Source organism: Coturnix japonica, chromosome 7 (assembly GCF_001577835.2).
Source record: "Coturnix japonica isolate 7356 chromosome 7, Coturnix japonica 2.1, whole genome shotgun sequence".
Lineage (NCBI taxonomy): Eukaryota > Metazoa > Chordata > Aves > Galliformes > Phasianidae > Coturnix > Coturnix japonica.
The window spans coordinates 5751831-5770269 of NC_029522.1; the positions used below are offsets into that span (position 1 = coordinate 5751831).

The window sequence follows — 18439 nt, forward strand, 5'->3', positions numbered from 1 at the left end:
CTTCTACACCTCCCAGTGTAAAAACAGGAGTGTGAGCAAGAGAACAAGAAGCAGGTCCTGCACTCTCTCCTAGCAAAGGATCTGCTCAGATGCCCATGAGACAGTGATCTTTCTCTACGAGTTCATTTCCTTGCCCATCCAATTATTTGGTAATTTCTTAGTAGTTTCCATTGCAGGAAGTCTGCAATTTGGAGAGCTCAGCATGCCCGTCACTAATGAGGCAGTGGAGGACCTAATTTTTGAAATGCCTTTTTCAATGTCAAAAATCACCTTTCCACGGTATTTCCACTTCTGTGCTTCTTTTAAGCTGGCTGTAATTCACACACAGGGAAGAGCAGAAAACATTCAGTGACTGCGACATTCATTGTACTTAAGATAATACCTCTGCTGAGAAGAGCATGGATAATTCTCCAGCAGGTTCCTCTGCACATAGTTCTGGGTAAACCAGAGCTGGCTGATTAAAACACCTTCCCTTTTATTTCTTCTGTTTCTAGAGGACAGCATGTTAACAGAAGGAGGGAGCTGTTATGCAGCTGCCAGCAGTGGCAGAGAGCAACGTGTTTGCTTTGCACACAGAAGGCTCATTCTATTGAATAATTTCTCCAGAGGGATGTGGGATTCTATTTACAGCAAACTGTATGCAAATCTCTCCACGTACTGGTTTTTTTTGCATTTTGTTTTTTTCCAACAAAATGATGAACTGACAGACCAGCTACCAAAAGGCATGCTGAGAAAAACAGCACTACTAATATAAGTAAAAAAAGGCATAAAAATGGAGCTAAACAGTTAAAAATAAAATAAAAAAGCAAAGCAACAACAACAAAAACACATACAACACTTTGAAATAAATTTCCTACAGGCTAGAGAGAAAACAAGAAGCTTATACAGTAATCACCTATTTTCCCTGTTCATACAGTGTCACTATTTCTCCCTCTTGATAGCTTCTTCCATTCAGCCCTGCTCAAAGAAGCCATTCTCACCACTGCTTCACTACAGCAGGTTGCTAAGTTATGTCCAGAAATGAAGAATCCTGAACCAGTAACCTGGTATGTGTGTGCCACAGCACACATGCAGACTTGTATATGTACATAACAGCATCACCACTAAAACCCAAGTGAACTTCTATTTCCAATTACAATTTCACAAGCAAAAAGTGCTATTTAGGCACTGATGGTTGCAGGTTTCATCTCTTCAGACTGTCTTACAGTCACTGCCTCCTCTTTATTTCAGTAGTTACTCTTAACATAAGATTGGATTTTACTTTCACTTTTGCCAGAGCTATGGTGCCATAATAGCCATGTATAACAGTGTCACATACAAGAAGGTCTGGGGTCAAGCTGCCTCTCGTTAATCTGAGTTACGTTTCAAGTAACATTCTTGACATAAACTACACTTTACTTTTTCTGTATTCACAGTAGTGTGAATATTGTAATTTAATTGGATCCCTGATTTATTATGAGTAGAGTAGGACTGTCTTTCAATATTTTCTCCTAATTACCAAGCCCAATTGCACTGGGCTAAACCATGTACTGACATACAAATGCACTAGAAATGCAAGATGTTTCTTTAGAAGAGATATGATTTGTTATGTGCAACACTTACCTGCTGTTTCTCATCCACGGGGAAAGTGTCCGCATACTACCTACAATTCATTAAAAAAATCCATTTACAAATGGCTTTGCCTGTTCATTGTTTCTTTTAAGTAAAAAACAAAACAATTTTGGAAATCTCATTCATAGCAAACAGAAACACCACTGCTTATTTTACAGTAACCTTTTTTAATTAACATACATTAATATTATACTCATCGGAGATTCACATTTGAAGCTTACTTAATTACGCTTTTTTTCACTACAGGGATTTGCACATTTTGATCTTATCCCAGCAAAAATAAAGACCACTGACACATTAATTTACCTCAGTGTGGTATGAACAGAGTCCTGCTTACTAAAACCTTCTAAACAAGCCTGTACAGGTAAAAAACCCAGGTTTTTTATTAACTGCATTTTCTTCTTTGGTATCAGAATAGAAGGTGCATGTACATGTTTCCAAGCACAGATGACATACAAAATAAACTTTAAAGTTAACTTTATGGCCATTGATTACACAAATACCCTTACAGCAAAGGAGGTAAAAGAATGACTTAGAATGAATTAAGCCTTCTTTACTGAGTTGTGCTTTTCAAAATACCTCATGAAATTATCATTCAGTTGAAAGGAGGGTAAGGGCATTTCGATAAATAAAGAGCCCTAATGTCCCAGATCAAAATAAATCCTGAGTAACATTAATGGTGAAGCTTCCTTAGAATTCCTTGGTTTCAGAGTTTCACCAACAGGTCAAAATTTGGACTCGGTAGAGATTCTTCCAGCCTTATATAAAATGCATGAAATAAGAAAGAACTTTGAAACAAAACCACAAAGTCTTATTATTCTTACAATTGGTATTCTATTCTTTTTTCCCCAAAAAATAAAATAGTAAAAAATAGAAAGTTAAAAAAAAAATCTGGTTCTTATTCATAAACATACATGTTTCAAGAAATACTGAGAATCTTAGTCGGAGACAAACAGAAAAGGAGAACACTTTATAGAGTTCCAGAAACCAGGATGAAAAGGAAGGATAGAACTAAAATAAGATACAAGGTCAAAGCTAATGTAAACACTAAAAGAAAGTGATCTACAAAACCACGTACACATTAATAACTCATCTGAATTTAAAAATATCACATGATCTTATGATCTCTACACAGCAAAAACATTCTTTGAAGAAAAAGAGTTAACAGTTTATAATTTAACAGTAGGTGAGCATATTGCATACATATGTACACTGCTGGGTACATACACGTCTTTAGGCAATGGACAGTCATAAATCAGGAAATTAATGTATGGGGTTCAGAATAGGTAGACAGCACCATGTTGAAACACTCAGTAGATTAAAATTTGCCACCTTAAATACAGACAAATAACTGTCTTAGAACTACATTCGTGTGGTCGTAATGTATTGCCTTCTTCTGAGAAAGTTAACAAAATCTTTAACGCTGAAGCATTTGCAATGCTCAGCCAGCACAAAGCAATAAAATGCCATTGAAGTCAGGAGTTGGCTTGCACCAATTCAGAATCTGACCAAATACACTTACAAACTGGATTCTAGATGCAGCATATCAACTTAATGGTATTATAAAGTGAAAGATGTATTCAGAAAAAAACGTACTATTACACATGGTATGTATTAAAGAGAAATGGATGTTCCAACAGCCTTTTAAAGCATAGTCTGAAGATCTCATCTAAATTAATTTCCTTGAGTGCAAAAAGTTTATGAACCAGTAAAAAGTTAACGCTGCAAGTAAAGGCAACAAACTGCTTCATAATAAATTGATTGGTGTTTGGATACAGCAAATGATAACAGCAAACCGTATAGAATATTATTCCGTAATATTCTGTCAAAGGTATTTCTTTTACTCTTTGTCATCAGCAGTTTCTACGCACATTGCTCACTCCTGTAGAATCTCAAGGTTTTTCTTCCCCAAAAACTTGCATATTTTCTAGTTTGTGAAAGAAACCAAATGAATAATTTGATTCTTCTGACCTTCCTAGGTATTGGCATTCTATGTACTTACAGACGAGACAAAAGTGACTGATAACACCAAACTGCTGATAACGCTACGATGATGATTCTTAATGCCTGAAAGATCCTATAAGGACATTACTCTATGGCTCATGTTACCTGAGAAATGGTACGGCTCCAAGAAGGTCACTGCCTGGACCAACTGCAGCTTCCCAAGGACAAAGATACACTTCTCATCTCAGCGGAACAGATTAACTTCTCAATCATTTCTCTGCAGAACTGTTCTGTGGGATCGCTTAACAAAACCTATCACCTAATTTAGGGTCATCGCTGCAGTCTGAAGATTTCATTCCTGTGATTTGGGTGGATTAAAGGGGATAGTATCACTTTCCCTGTTTACATGAGGAAGGTAATGCTGTAACTGTATGAACTGGCAAACTGAACAGGAACACAGACAAAAAAAAAAAAGAATTTCTGAGTAAACTTGAAAATTCAAAAGTACATTAAGTAAGACAGTCTGGTGGAGCTTATTTAGAATGATAAAAATTCAATTATTTATCCTTTGAAATGATGTTTAATTTCAAAGCAGACTGCTGTGTTGTAGAATAAAAATACACATTTAATCTAAAATACCAGATAAATGCTGAAATGGAGCTACAGTTACGTAACTCACTGTAAGTTGTATACTTAACAACAAATTAAACTGAAAATAATATTTTATTTCTTCATCACTTAAATTACTGCCTTCAATTTTAAATTTAACCTGTGAATTATTCGTGTAGTCTTTTGCTCTTAGATTTATGTCACATATACTAACAGCTCTGGAACTGAAGGTAATACCATGTTAGCAAATTATTACATTCGATGTTCTTTTATTCTAAGTTTATACACTACTGAAAACAACTACAGTAAATAAATAATTATACAATGTTATAAACCTATTAACAACTTTAAATGGAATAAATTTAATGTAGATTGCAGGGAAAATGTAAGATGCTGTTTGAACGTGTGTGTTTTTTTTAATCCCTGACTCCTAAACTTAATCAATTAACTGAGTATTTGAAATTTGTTTTTCTTTAACTTCTGCAACATAAAAATACAGTGATAGGGATCATGTATAATCACAACCATTCTATATTGTTACTGTTCATCCAGTGTGTATTATCAGATTGCTTTCTTTGACAGGACATCAGGATCCAAGGGAATACCCATGCTGACTCCTGCAGAAAAAACATGGGTCAGCTATAAGGCAGGGACCTGAGCAGCAAGCAGGTACCTTCAAGCTTCAGGTATGAGTTCCAGTGTTTAAGCAGCGTGGTCTGCAGCCTGCTTGCTGCAGAAAGTAGTGAGACATATAGATTGGACAGGTTTAGTCTTTAAATACAGCAGCAAGATAAAGTCACTTATGTACTTTCTAGGTACCAGATAACTAGAAACGGGCATTCATTTGAAATTACAAGCTAGAGAAAATTAACCCTCTTAATAACATCATACAGATGGATGCCCAGTAACATCCTGCTCTGAGGCAGCATCAGGCAGGTTCTGAGAAGCGATCCATGACTGGGCCAATCATCTGCTCTTTCTTCTCAGCTTTTTGTTTATTAATGTAGTTTAGCCCTTTCTAATGGCTTGAGTATCCCACACTATGATCAGAGTTGACAAGATGTTGTTTGCTATAGTTTTAATGCATTATTGTACTAAACCTTTCAGTATTGATATAGGTAAGCACTAGTGCTATAGATGCAGAAAATAATAACCAGATCCATATATTTTAGGCTACAATAATACTTTTTGAATAGATAATATGTGATGCATATTAATAATCTACCAAAATTACTATTTCAATTCAACCATATATAATTCTATTATAATACATAAAAGGTGAAAAGAAGTAATTTGAGAGCTAATCCATACCTTTTATCATGGAGGGTCTACTTCTAGCACTAAAAGTCATGCTGTAAATTCTTAGCTCCACTCACGTGGCTAGACTTCATTTTAACTCACAGAGCTGGCTCTGCTCCGCAATCACTTTTGCTTTTATTTTGGGCCTTCACTGGTGTGGGCCTGAAATACCTCACATTAACATGAATGAGATGATTTCTCTGGCTGAAGTTGAGTTTCATCAGCAATAAAAAGGCTTCAGAGGTAGGAAGAATTCTCTGAAATACAGTCAGAAATAACGGCAACATGTGATCATTATTTCTATTCTGTGTCACTTATATCTTTTTAATACCCCAATGCTGCAGATAATGGGGGAGTGAAACGAGGTAAGAACCTGAACCATCCCCCTGGTGAGATTCAAAATTCCCAGTGAGAAGTTCCTCCTGACCTTCTTGCACATGTGCAAAAAGTAGGCATGAGAAATGGAGATCAGCTGAAGGCTTGATGGAAATAAGGCTCTCTGTGCTGTATGTTTTCATCGTAAGAAACATTCCCCTGCAAGTCAAGCGACTGCTGATCCGTTCTTTTTTCTTCTACCACTGATGTTATTTTTGTTACACGGTCTTTTTCTGGTTTAGCAGAAAAGGGATTAGCTCCAACAGTCAGCAGTCTGTGCAAGAAGACGACAAGAAGGCAAAATTTGTCATGGTGACATCAAACTGCTAACACAAACGGATCTGTTACCCTTTCTCTCTTGCTCAGTGAGACAGCTGCCCTCAAGGTATTAGCCTCTGAGCATCCGTGATAAATCACTGGAGGATAGGAAACCCGATTATCCCAGCACAGCAGGGGTAGAGGATGCAGAAGAACACAGAGCAACGACATCCGTGAGGCTTATAATGAAAGATTTTTGATATACTTAAGTAGTTAACAAAAATTTATTGCAAGAGATAGTTTGTCACTAGATTTACAGTTTCAGAGAACATAGTACAAAACATAGTGCATTGGCTTTGTCTAAACATTAAATAGGTGCAAATACACAAGGATAAAAAACAAAAAGTGAATACTTTACAACAGAAGTTATAGAACTATAAATATATTTTATATACATTATACATATTCTAAGACATGAGCTTCACTTATATATATAGTTCATATCGGTATCAGACTATTCAGTGCTTTAGTTATAGGATAGGTCTGAGCTTTACATGGATGTTTGCATCGCTATACTTACAGTAAATATTTCCCAAGGAAAGAGGAATTTCAACCAGTTTATTTCACAGGACCGCTTGCAAAGCCGAGGGGTGCCAGGAACCCCACGTCCATCCGTCTGGAGGCTCCTTCCCCCCCAAGAACCCATCCTAGAAGAGGGGCTGCAGCGGCAGAACGGCCGGGTGTGGGGACAGCAGGGAGGGGAACACGGCGTGCGGCAGCGGCGAGAAGGCCAACGGGGCCGGCTGCAGCACCGAAGGCGGCACCAGCGGCAGGTGCGGTGGGGCCACAAAGGCCGCGGGGCCCCCGGGGCAAAGCCTGGGCCCTACGGGCAGATGAGGTAAAGGTGCTCTGGCAAGGGCTGGGACCTGCGAGAGGAAGTGCTGGTGGGGCTGGAGAGCCTTGAGCGCGCTGGCGGCAGCGTGCTGCTGCAGGACGGTGTGGTGGATGGTGGTGACCGAGGTAGAGCACAGAGGTGGCTGCAAAGGCAGAGGCTGCAATGGAGAGCTGGGGGGCTGCATGGCTGGGGGAGGAAGGGTAAACTTCACCTTGTTGGCCAGCATGTTCTGTTGCATGATCTGCTGGTATGCCTCGGATGGGAGGTCTTTGAATTTTTCGTGGTTATCTGGAGGGAATATCAATGTCTGGTCGGGAAGGGTGAAGGGGGCTATCAGCTGCTCTGTAGCCAAGAAGGTGTGGCTGTTGAGGTGTGCTTCTTTGAATGGCAATGGTGGTGGGCTGTTAAATACACCAGAGCCGCACTGTACCCAGTCACTGGTCACCTCGTTTATCTTCTCATGTGGCAGAGACTCAGGCAGCTCATAATGACAAAGGACAGATTTTGGGAGAGCTTGTTCCAAATGTCTGGTTGGTGGTGGAGCTTTATAACAAGACGGACTTTCATGGCTGCTTAAATTTTCATTTTTCTTTTCGTCCTTCAGAGCATCTTGTGTGCTTGCAGCTGCAGGAGCACCCTGCTCAGGAACAGCAGCAGCAACGTCTGAAAGCATGCCTAGCATGCTCTCTGGTGCTGCACAGTCTGTTGCCTTGTCTTGTTCCAGAACGTGCGTACCACCCATTGGCAGAGGTGCCTTCTTTTCCTCCAGCTGCATGGTTTCATCTTTCTCTTCTGCAAGATCAGCTTTGGAATCCACTATAGTATCCTCTGTGTTGTCTTGAGTCAAGAATTCTCCCAAAATGTTTAACGTAGAACTTGCAGAGTTTTCTTTACAAGGCCTGGAGGCCTCACTTCTCTCATTCCTGTCAACACATACATGACTGATTCTAGTTTTCCTCCTCCTGTGTTTTCCTTTTGCCTTGTGATGCATACCTGAAGTGCTCACTTGCCTGAAATACTCCTCTGCCAAGCACTCCTCTCCGTACGAACTTTCATCCGATGAACAGGAATAGGTGTTCTGTCTCCGCTTCCTGTGGGAGCTTTCCAGTTCATCTGTCAGGAAGCTGTAACCTCTCTTTATGGACTGATGGTGACCTGGACTCTTTTCTTCACTGCAGTGCCCTAAACATTTAGTCTCTGGGCTGCAGCTCAACCTCCTGACTTTCCAGCTACAACAGGTTTTCGAGCACAAGCATTTGTGCCTCCTGCAAGTCCGAGCCAGCTGCCTCAACTGCCTCCGCGAGCTTGCTTTTCTCTTTCTATGCAGAAGTTTACAACCGCTGCGTTGGTCCATACCTTTTGTATGCCAGATGTCACATAAACCTCTGCTCCCATGGAGGTGATCTGATGAAGCCGTAACTCTTTTATGACCATTTTCAGTATCAGCTTTTTGATGAGACTGCTGAACCTCATCCGTAGCTGTCCAGATATTCCCTGCATCGTATCTGCACTTCTCTGGATTATTTTGGAGGTGCTGATGTTTGTTTTCATCTCTGTAACTCATTTCCTTTTCCATCGCCGAGGAAAACTCCATGTCTGCAATTGTTGCTTCCCCACAAGGATGATAATGATGGTGATGACAATGACATAATTTTCTTCTCTTTCTCCGTTTCCTACTTTTGTGAAGCCATTTTTCATGACTTTCTTTGATCCAAACTCTGCTATGCTTCTCATCTATCACAGCATTTTGTCGTAGCTGATTTTTTGAAATGTGATGCTTTTTTAGTTTTTTAATCCTGATCGACTCACCCAAGGCCACTTTATTATGATATTTTGCAAGATCAGAACTTCTGATGAGGGAAACGTCACTTACAAGGGGTACTGTATAGTCACACACATTTTTATTTATTTCTGCTTCAGGATCACCACATTCTGAAGTGGGCTTGTTTGTGAAAACTGAGACCAAGCTATGGTTGGATTCGGTTGTATGGTGCAAATTAGGTACGTTTGCCTGATGTCTAGGTTTTTCTTGACTATCACTTGCTTTTGATGACCTGAAATCAAAATACAAAGGGTTACAGCTATAAGAAATGGATGGGTCTGTACTGGTGTAGATTAGCATTTCTGATGGCCACTGAAGAATGTTCGATCCGTGTTTGCTAAGAACAGGAACAAACGGTTCACAAGATCTCTTGCGTGTGTCCAGTTTGCTCTGGGGGACTCTAGTGTCATCTTCAGAATGGGATGGAACTAACATCTCTGTCCCCAGCTTCTTTATTTCAGTTTCAACCGTGAATAAGTCACTGTTCCCGTCTTTACCATTATCCTCAGCAGGGTCCTGCAGCAGAGATGAACAGTCCTCCACAGCAGCCTGAGCAACAGCTCCATTTCCCAGCAGCTCACAACTGCTGCAGTCCAGGGGCAGAACTTGAGCATTGTCCACAGCCAAAGACATTGTTTGACCTGGTAAATCCGCAGTACTGACATCAGTATCGCAGCCCTCCATGTCAGAAGACACTAGCTGTTTCGAATTGGAATCAGCAGGAATTAATACAGGGTTCTCTAGCTCTCTGTTTTCTTCGCTGATTAGCTCTTTTGATTCCTGATTTTCAGGATCTTCTGCTGCGTCAGTGCATTTTTCCACCAGTGGGTGCAAACAGTTTTGTTTCTCCTCAGGACACAAGACTATTTCTGTTGCTGATGGAGACTGAAGACTACAAGCTCCTGGAATAAATCTGCTTCTTCTGCTAAGTCCATGCTCCATAGACGTTTCATCATTATATTCATAGAAAACAGCAGCTGAAGACTCCAGTTTGACTACTGCTTTCTTAGGAAAAGCAAAGGAGAACCCGACTCTATGTCCTTGAGCTCCGTGAAGTTGATCTCCAAATTTGTTAGGTCCGGATGCATTACTACATGCATTTTCAGGAGTGGAAGAAATATCTGAAGTAGCGTCTTTGCAATTCGGTGTACTGTGCATCAGCGTACAGCTGAAATCCTGTGTGCTGGCAGAATCTATGGCAGCGCTTTGTGGGATATCGCCGGAATTATCCCGCACAGTCACTGTTGTGGATTTGAACATTGGTCCACTTCCAGGAGCACTAGGAAGGCAAACAAGACTCAGAGTAAGTACCTCTCAGAGAACTGCAGGCATACACAAAGATTTACATTGGTACTGACAGGATTTTTAAGAAGAGAGGAAGAATCTGTGGATACGTGGATTTAGAAAGTACCTTATTTCATTATAGGATTTTTTTAAAAAAAGATAAATATTTTGTCCACAGTTTCTTCATGTGAGGAACCGTGGACATCAGTCAGAGGGCTAATGTTCTTACATAGTTGAATCCTCCTAAATGCAGTTGCTAAACTAATAAAAGACTATATATTTCCCTAGAAACCTCGCTTCTTCTCCCTGTATGCCATCACAGTTATGCCACTATTACTACAAACAGTTGAGGTTTTATCTTTCTTTGTGCTGCCAAATATATTAAAGCGAAGAGTACCTCAAAGATCACTTCCCTCTTAGTCATGATCCCAGTGACTGCTTCTCCACCCACAGGCAATCACCCAGCAGCTCCCTTCCTATTTGTGTTCACAGACCTGTTGCAAGCGCAGCCATTTATTTCATGGAAAAAATAATATCAAGAAAAGTATTTCAGCTGACAGTAGTGCAAAAGTGATTCATCCCTCTAGAGAAAAAAATTTATCACTGTCTACTTCTGTTCTCATCTCGTGTCCTCTTCCCATCTGTTCTATATGACTTAATAGGAAGCAAAGATAAGAAAAAAAACTGCTTAAGCTGGCATTTCTTTGGGATTCACAGGAACTGTTCAGCACTAGGACTAATGAACCTAACTACATCAGTCTGGTTGGTTGTTTTTTGTAATTTTGGTTTGGTTTAGCCCAGTTATTCTGTATCTTACAGTGCAGCGCAGAGCGCTACTAGATGGTAGGTCACTGGAAAAACTTGCAAACGTGATTTAGGGCACCAAGAAGTGCTGTGTTAAATAATGACAAATGCACCACATACACATATTGTGTCACCACCAAAATAGAGATTTCTTATCCTAAACAAACCTAAAAACACTAGTTAAAATAAATCCAGTGTGTCTGTTTGTATCATACCTCTAAGGACAGAAACTAGTAGTGTACAGCAACTATTAAAGCTCAGAGAAATTCTTCTCCAGGGATTAGGAGGACTCTGAAAAGAAGTAATGGATAGAACAAACACCTACAATATCTGTGCTTCACTAGCATGGAAAAGGGGAGACAATACATTTCTTTTCCCTCTCTGTCCTGAATTATATCAAATGCACCTTTTCTAATGTGCTTAGGGAAAATGATATCCAAAGCTGGGACCATAAAAACCATGTTTGTAGAGTATTAGATTTTGAAAGTTAGAGCACTAATGGAAGAAAAAGAGCTTTCACGTGACTTACCATCAAAAGATAAGTAAATGAATAACTAAGGTGTTACGCTGATCTCATCAAACAGACCTCACAACTTCCAAGTCACCTCCATTTGCTTAGAGAGAATTTATGTCAGCATGCTGCCCACCATACAAACTATGGAGGAACACATAATCTCTGAACAGGAACTATAAGTCATATGGGCTGACTTCTTTGATAGATCATCTGGTGAGATGAAACCTGGATTAAATTAGCATTTCAGCATATATTTTTCCCCCTGAAGTCCCACTGCAGAAAATCAAGTTGGAATATATATAGTGAGTGTCAGAAGCGTGCAAATAAGAACAGACTCTCAGTCAGCAATCTCAATATTAATTTCAATAGTATGCCTAGATAGAGTAGCAATACGCATGACTAGCAAGGATTGACTTCTGGTGAGAAGTAAACATTCTGTTGAGATGAGGAAAAGCAGCACTTACCTTTTAATATTAAAAAAAATAAAATAAATAAAATCCAGTTACTGAGATTTAAGATGAGATTTCTGGATGCTTTCCCAGGCAAGCAGTTTGAAAGCTAAATCACACAAATCTGTTACATCCTAGAAAGACTCTGTATTCCTCACCTCATCAATGGAGCACTGTCAGCCTTCAAACGCATGACCTAGTTCACTAAGCTTTCAACAAATATGCCTGGTTTTAAGAAAAAGATATGAAACATTTTTTTAATACCAAAAACACATGTCATTTTAGCTCCACTAGAAAAAAACAAGTTAAACATTTCTTCGCATAGTGTGACTCAAATTCCTGTACACACACTGCTTCAGAAATGTCATAAAACCGTGCGTACAGAGCTCCAGCTGAGGGATTCCAGTAGCCCTGTGTCCTGGGTCATCAGCAAATACCCTAGGGATTCTTTTAAGGCATTCTTTGCGTTTCAGTAGCCACACACTTACCACGTTGTCACTTTCCTCAGCTCAGCTAACTTGTGCAAGCGTTGAAGGGCTTTTTCCTGTTTCCTTTCATCCTTTCTTGACTTCGATGCTACATTTCGAGCAAACTCCCTCTGCTTCAGTTCCTTGAGTCTCTGCAAGAAATCACATACACACAGAAACAAGCCCAGGAATGATTATCATTTACAATAAGAGTTAGTTTCTGGAAAGCAATTTCATACTCAGATTGATTTTCCAATCCAATCAAAGTGATCTATTCAATAAATTTATAGATTTCAAGCAAATAACAGAAATACCCCATTATTTTAGAGAGAACCTAGCTGGGGCAGATCTAATCAGATAACTGTATTGTACTTTCTGGGATTATTACAGATCTGCCTCAGTAGAACTAGACGTTGCTCAGCCCAAATCATATTTTGACCCTTTTACTGCTGAAAAGTGCAGGGCTGAAGTTAATGGGACTTCACGCCTCACGGTGTCGGTACAGTCTCACTGCAAGCAGTGGCTATTTTCAGTTTTCATTTACTGCATGTTTCTAGCTCTATCTATTTCTCTCAGTGAACCTGACAATAAAATTCCCACTGACGGCACAGAACAACACTGAACCCACAGGTAATAGGGAGAATGCTGTTATAGGAGCACTTACACAACATGGGATGCAAAGAAGGTTCATTTTGTGCCTGCCTGGGTTATGCAGACACAAGAGGTTCTTTTTCATGCAGCCTAACACAACCACATAACCATCATTTCACTGATTCGAGCCTCTCCTCAGCTTAATCAAGTCATTATGTGTTCAGCACATACAAGTTGTGGAACAGAAGAACCACTTTTAGGCAATTAAATTACTTTACATAATTGTTACAAGTAGGTGTCAGTGTGTGAGACGGAAGAGTCTGGCTGCAGTTCCATACGCACAGCCTTCATGCTGGACTGTCTGCTTGTCTTTTCTGGAACTATTTGTTCTCGAGTTTCCCTTCTGTCAGATGTCCTGTCAAATCAATGGCCCTTCCTGCAGAATGGAAGGGTGATGAGCATAATCGTTCCTAGCGTGACAGGAACTACTCATACAAGGCATTTTTTTTTCTAATAACTCCTGTCTCCAGCTTTAGCACAGAGGGTTTTAACAATCTATAAGAATTATTGCTAGACAATATCTGAGGAGTTTGCTCACCAAACGCATACATGTGAGTGGAGCTGCTCTTAGCCATTAACCACAGAATATATACCTGGCACAAGCTGGTCTGAGGTCTGATCAAAAAGCTTCCAAAAATACTATTTCCTGTATATAAAAAGGTCATACAAGTGCAAAAAATGCACGTCTCTATTCTTACATATTGTGGCTCTTTTCACTTGTCCTTATTCAGCCATCTGTTAAGTTACTGTTACCTACGTTCCTTTATTGCACTTAGGTGTGTTAGTGATAACTAGCAGAGCACTTAGCTGAACCATGTTTGTATTTTGTTGGGTTTTGCTTGTGTGATACGAATGAAAATATAGCCCAGTTACATATGAAATGTCACTAATCCATGCATCATGAATATCACAAGGTCCCCAGTCAAAAATCATTCATAGTAATTGCAAGCAACCAGAAGAAGCGTACCTTACTCTTAAAAAGCATAATTTCCCTAATGTTTTCTATGTCTTTCCATGTGGTGGGACTGTTCACTAATGATGAGTGGTTAGTTTAATGCCTGTTCTTTCTGTTTGCTTCCGTGCATCAGTAAGCAAGTAATTAGCAGGCAGTCATACAGTATTTAAATGTGATGCCCTCATAATATTATCCTCTGCTTATGAACCAGCTCAAAATGTGCAAGTCTTTGCAAGTAACAAGTTCAACAAGCAGTTCACAATGAATAATTAACTGTGATTCCTCCAGCAGAACCAAATGACTTCATAATGCATGATGTTGCCACAGCAATCTCCCATGAGGTGCAAGCTCAGGTGAGACTGCATTTCACCCTTGCTGAAGGGTCCCCACTGGGCAGTGCATGACAGTCAAACAAGATAAGCCCTAAGCAGACTGCCAGTGAGACATACTTCTGCTTGCTTCACCCATGCCTTCACTTCCCAGGTTATTCCAAAGAGTTTTTTTCCACTATCCCTTGTTACAATAAGCTCACGCCAAGCTCCCTGCATTATCAAAGGCACAAAGCCATATCCTGCTGCAGGAGACAAATGCCTGAAGAACTCTGTGGATCAAAGCCTCTCTACAGCAGAGAGGCATTATTGCATTAAGTACTCTTCTTTTTCAAGCTTTTTGCCACCCAGCAAAGTGTTTTACTGTTTTTATTATTATTTTCAGTTGAAGATTTAAGCTCTTGCAACAACAGCACTTCAAAACTAATAGGCCTTAAAAACATCAAGATGACGTTAATTAAAAATATGCCCAGGATAGTGAAAGCACGTTAAGGTTAAACAGTGAAATGCAACGGAGCTTCATACTAGAATAGCAAGTGATAAAATAAGGAAAGAAAGACCAAAACCAGTGAAGAAGAAAGCAATTGATACATTCAAACCTGTAATTCCACATCTCAAGGAAAACAGTGCAGCTTTCACACACATTATAAAAAACAAGGGGAAATGGAACCATGCCTCAGGACTGATAAAGTAGTCTCAGAGTAGCATTAGTATTCCACATTAAAAGCAGACGTCCTGCCCATCACCAAAGCATCAGCTGAGGACTGCCTACTCACAGAGACTCTCATAGCCTGCCCTGCGTCACATATCTCACCAGGCTGGGAACAACTTCAAGAGGGTCACGAACTGATGGAAATGTTTTTTCTAATAGCAGGAGCCAGGGGATTTGAGGACAAGGCAGTTCAGATATGATGATGTTAATGTGCTGTTGACCTTAGATTAACAATTAAATTATGTGGACTTTTACAAGGTTTAAAATACCATAAATCCATTTCCTGATCAATGCAAGTATAAATTGCAGAACTTAACTGCCATGACATAAATTGCTTTTCTTTTCTTTTTTTTTATTTTTGAATTTTATTTAAAATCAGGAAAAATGACTGTATTCCCAGCAGCAATTGAAACTCACCAGAGTTTATTATTGTTGGCTCCCTCCTCCCCTTCTAAAATGTTTCCTCATAGTACAAGACTACGTGCTGCTTGTTCAGCACTGCCATGGAGGTGGCACAAAAGTGGCACTTGGATTTATTTAAAAGAAACGAGATATCCCTTCCCTTTAAGACCTTGTACATTATAAGACATTATTAAAGGTTTATAATTTTTTAAGCTTGTTAAAAAAACAACAACTGATTACTGGTTGACATAAGTATTAAATTAAGTATTTCAAAACTACTGCTGGCTGTTCTAGAAGCTGTACATATTCCCCTTTCTCTGTTAGAGTACAACTGCTTTCCAAACACTCCCTGCTAACTGAGATGGTTTATTGCTTTATGTGAATTATGGTATGACAAACAGAGCGACAATACACTCATTAGATAAGCACTTGTCACAGCAAACCAGATTAGTATCCTTTCGCAAAAAGGATTGAGCTTAATCAATTATAAATAATAACTGAATATATCACAGCTTCTGCAACACCTGTAAACACTCAAGTGGGGAATGAGATATGCATTTAAAACACACAAGGCTGCTTTGTAAGATGTAAAATACATCTATCTTCATTCAGCCTTTGGTGGTTTGTGGAGGCAAATATTTTTCTATTCTGCAAGCGGAGCTGCCTTACAGAAGAGGACAGAGCAGCACCTTGTTACCTGCCCTGCGCTCTGCAGTGACTTCATACCTCCTCCCCTCTTAGCAAAAAGAATTTCTCCTTATGAAAAGTTTACATGGGCAATCAAAGCTCTGAGAAAAAAAATACAACTTGCACTATATAAGCCTTCTCTAGCAGAAGCCAAAGAAAGCAAGTTACATCAAGAGAAAGCAGAAACAATAAGATTTCTCAGTTAAATGGGTAATTCAAGCACTTCAACGTGGCGCAAACTAACAGACAATCCATTTGTTTTCATTTTGCCACCATGAAATTAATTGCTATTATATGCTCCCAAAACAGAAGAGGAACACAGGGGAATTTTAACAGCAGCCTGCAGCTACTTGGCGGGGAGTTGCAAAGCAGTTGGGACACTTCTCACTAATGGCTGGGAAAACCTTGCAGAGCAAAAGTTTTAACAAATTTGCAGGAAAACCACATTTTATGTGGTCAGATATGTCTTACATAATTCAGATGTAAGTGTTCAGATTGTGAATAATCCTTTTCCACTTCTATTTCTACCACAAATCACAGCCAAAACCTCCCAACTGTCTTCTAATAGCAGAAGAAATCTAACACATGCCAATATAAATATGCATGGACTTTTAAAATAACAAGTCTTCAGAGTCCACAGCAGTGCTGTTCTGCTGAAGAAGAGATGATGACCAGAGCCAGAAGGCGGACTCAGTGAGACCCCCTTCCAACTCGGGATGTTCCCTGTGCTTCCAGAGCTTGCAGGCACATTCATTTCTAACAGCCACTTATGTAAAGCACCCAAGAAGCAATAACCAGCAAGCTCCATGGAAGCCACGCATTGTGGTTATACTGTCAATGCCATATGCCACATGTGAGTGGATTTCCTTGTCCATCATTAATGTTCTGCTGTTAGCATGACATATTTCCCTCGGTAGCAGATAGAAGCTCAGCTTGATTATAAAACGCATTTGATACTCTTTATCATTTGGAGGATTTTTATTATCTTTAATGTTAAGCACGTTGATGTAATGCAAAAACGTGATTTGCTTTTCAGCACACTCAAGCACTACGCAGTTGTTCAGAAGTGTGCAAGAAGTTAATTGTCAAGCTAGCTTTTACATTCAGACCACACAAAAATAATAGATACTACATGTTATTATATGCATTACTACACAGCCAAAAATTCACATTGGTCTTTCCACATTTCTAGCATCTATTTTTATTTACTGAAAGGAACTGCTGAATTTCAATGCAGACACCATGAATAAATTGAACAAAACTGGACTGATTTTAGTTTTTGAGACTGGCTCATGCTCATCTATGAAACATCTTTCTTGCTGGTTTCTTGAGTTCAGGTGGATTTCCCTGTTGAAGTTCACAGGAGAAAATAAATGAAGCCATCTTAACATGAAAACTTCATTGCTTTCAAAATTTAGGACAATCAGAGCGTTCACTATTTTGCACATTTAGTACACATGACAGCTAGTTATCTTTCCTGAAGATTTTACTAGTTGCTCTCTATTAGTTAACTGCAGAAGATACACCTTGGAGCAATAGAAGTAACAAACCAACTCGATGCTTTTTAAAGCATTTCCTTCAAAAAATTATCTGTGAGAAACAAACTCATACTCCATTATGTAATGATTAATGCCCTTTCCAACACAGGAAGTCTCATGCTCGGTTTGACATCCTTCTGCCATCTGTGTGTCTTCTGCTCCCTTACAGCGCAACCCTCTGCAGGATTCAGATAGTGTTCTGGCTCACACCATGACAGGGCTCTCAAACCATGACAAATAACAGCCTCTGGACTCCAAAGTAAGACTTTTGTTGCTTTTGTTTTAAGATAACTATGTTCTCTGAAGTTGACTAAGTGGCCCCAGTGTTGCCATTGTGCAAAAATATTGTTTTAAATGCACAGAAATGCTGAGCACTGCATGCTGAATATTTTACTATCATCACTAGGAACCATGTGTGCAAGAACAGCCTGCTCTTATTCCAAGCTTTAGGATATTTCTTGTTAGCTTCGGCAAAAATCAGCAGTAAACTTCATAAATATTAAGGCCAAGTGCAAAGAAAGCATCATAAAACCACAGAATTAGCATCTTGCCTACCAGATTAATGTCATTAGATAACAAACATGAAGTTGACACACATTTGTACAGCTGGAAAGTGGTTACATACGCTAGTCCATAATTTAAGAATATTTATTTTAATGGCTCTAGGCCTAATTCTCCGACTCTTGAACTCGACAGAGAAACTCCTGCTGAGCTCAGGGAGAGCAGACTTTATAAATTCTGCATAGCAATTTTCAGCAACACTTAAGGGAGCTTCTTCACTCACAAAGATTAAAGACAGGATAGGTGCATGTCACATCTCTTTCTAAGGATCAC

At 39.5% G+C, this 18439-nt stretch overlaps 1 protein-coding gene across 1 annotated transcript in view; it reads right to left on the minus strand.

Moving 5' to 3' along the window:
* Positions 1-1758: 1758 nt before the first annotated feature.
* Positions 1759-18439, minus strand: part of ZNF804A (zinc finger protein 804A) — a 135597-nt gene continuing 118916 nt past the window's right edge. Inside the window, exons 3-4 of the mRNA XM_015868019.2 lie at positions 12353-12483; positions 1759-10092 (exon numbers count right to left, since the gene is read on the minus strand). Coding sequence (XP_015723505.1) covers positions 6804-10092; positions 12353-12483 — 3420 coding nt within the window. The 3' untranslated portion in view covers positions 1759-6803. The remainder of the gene's footprint in view (positions 10093-12352; positions 12484-18439) is intronic.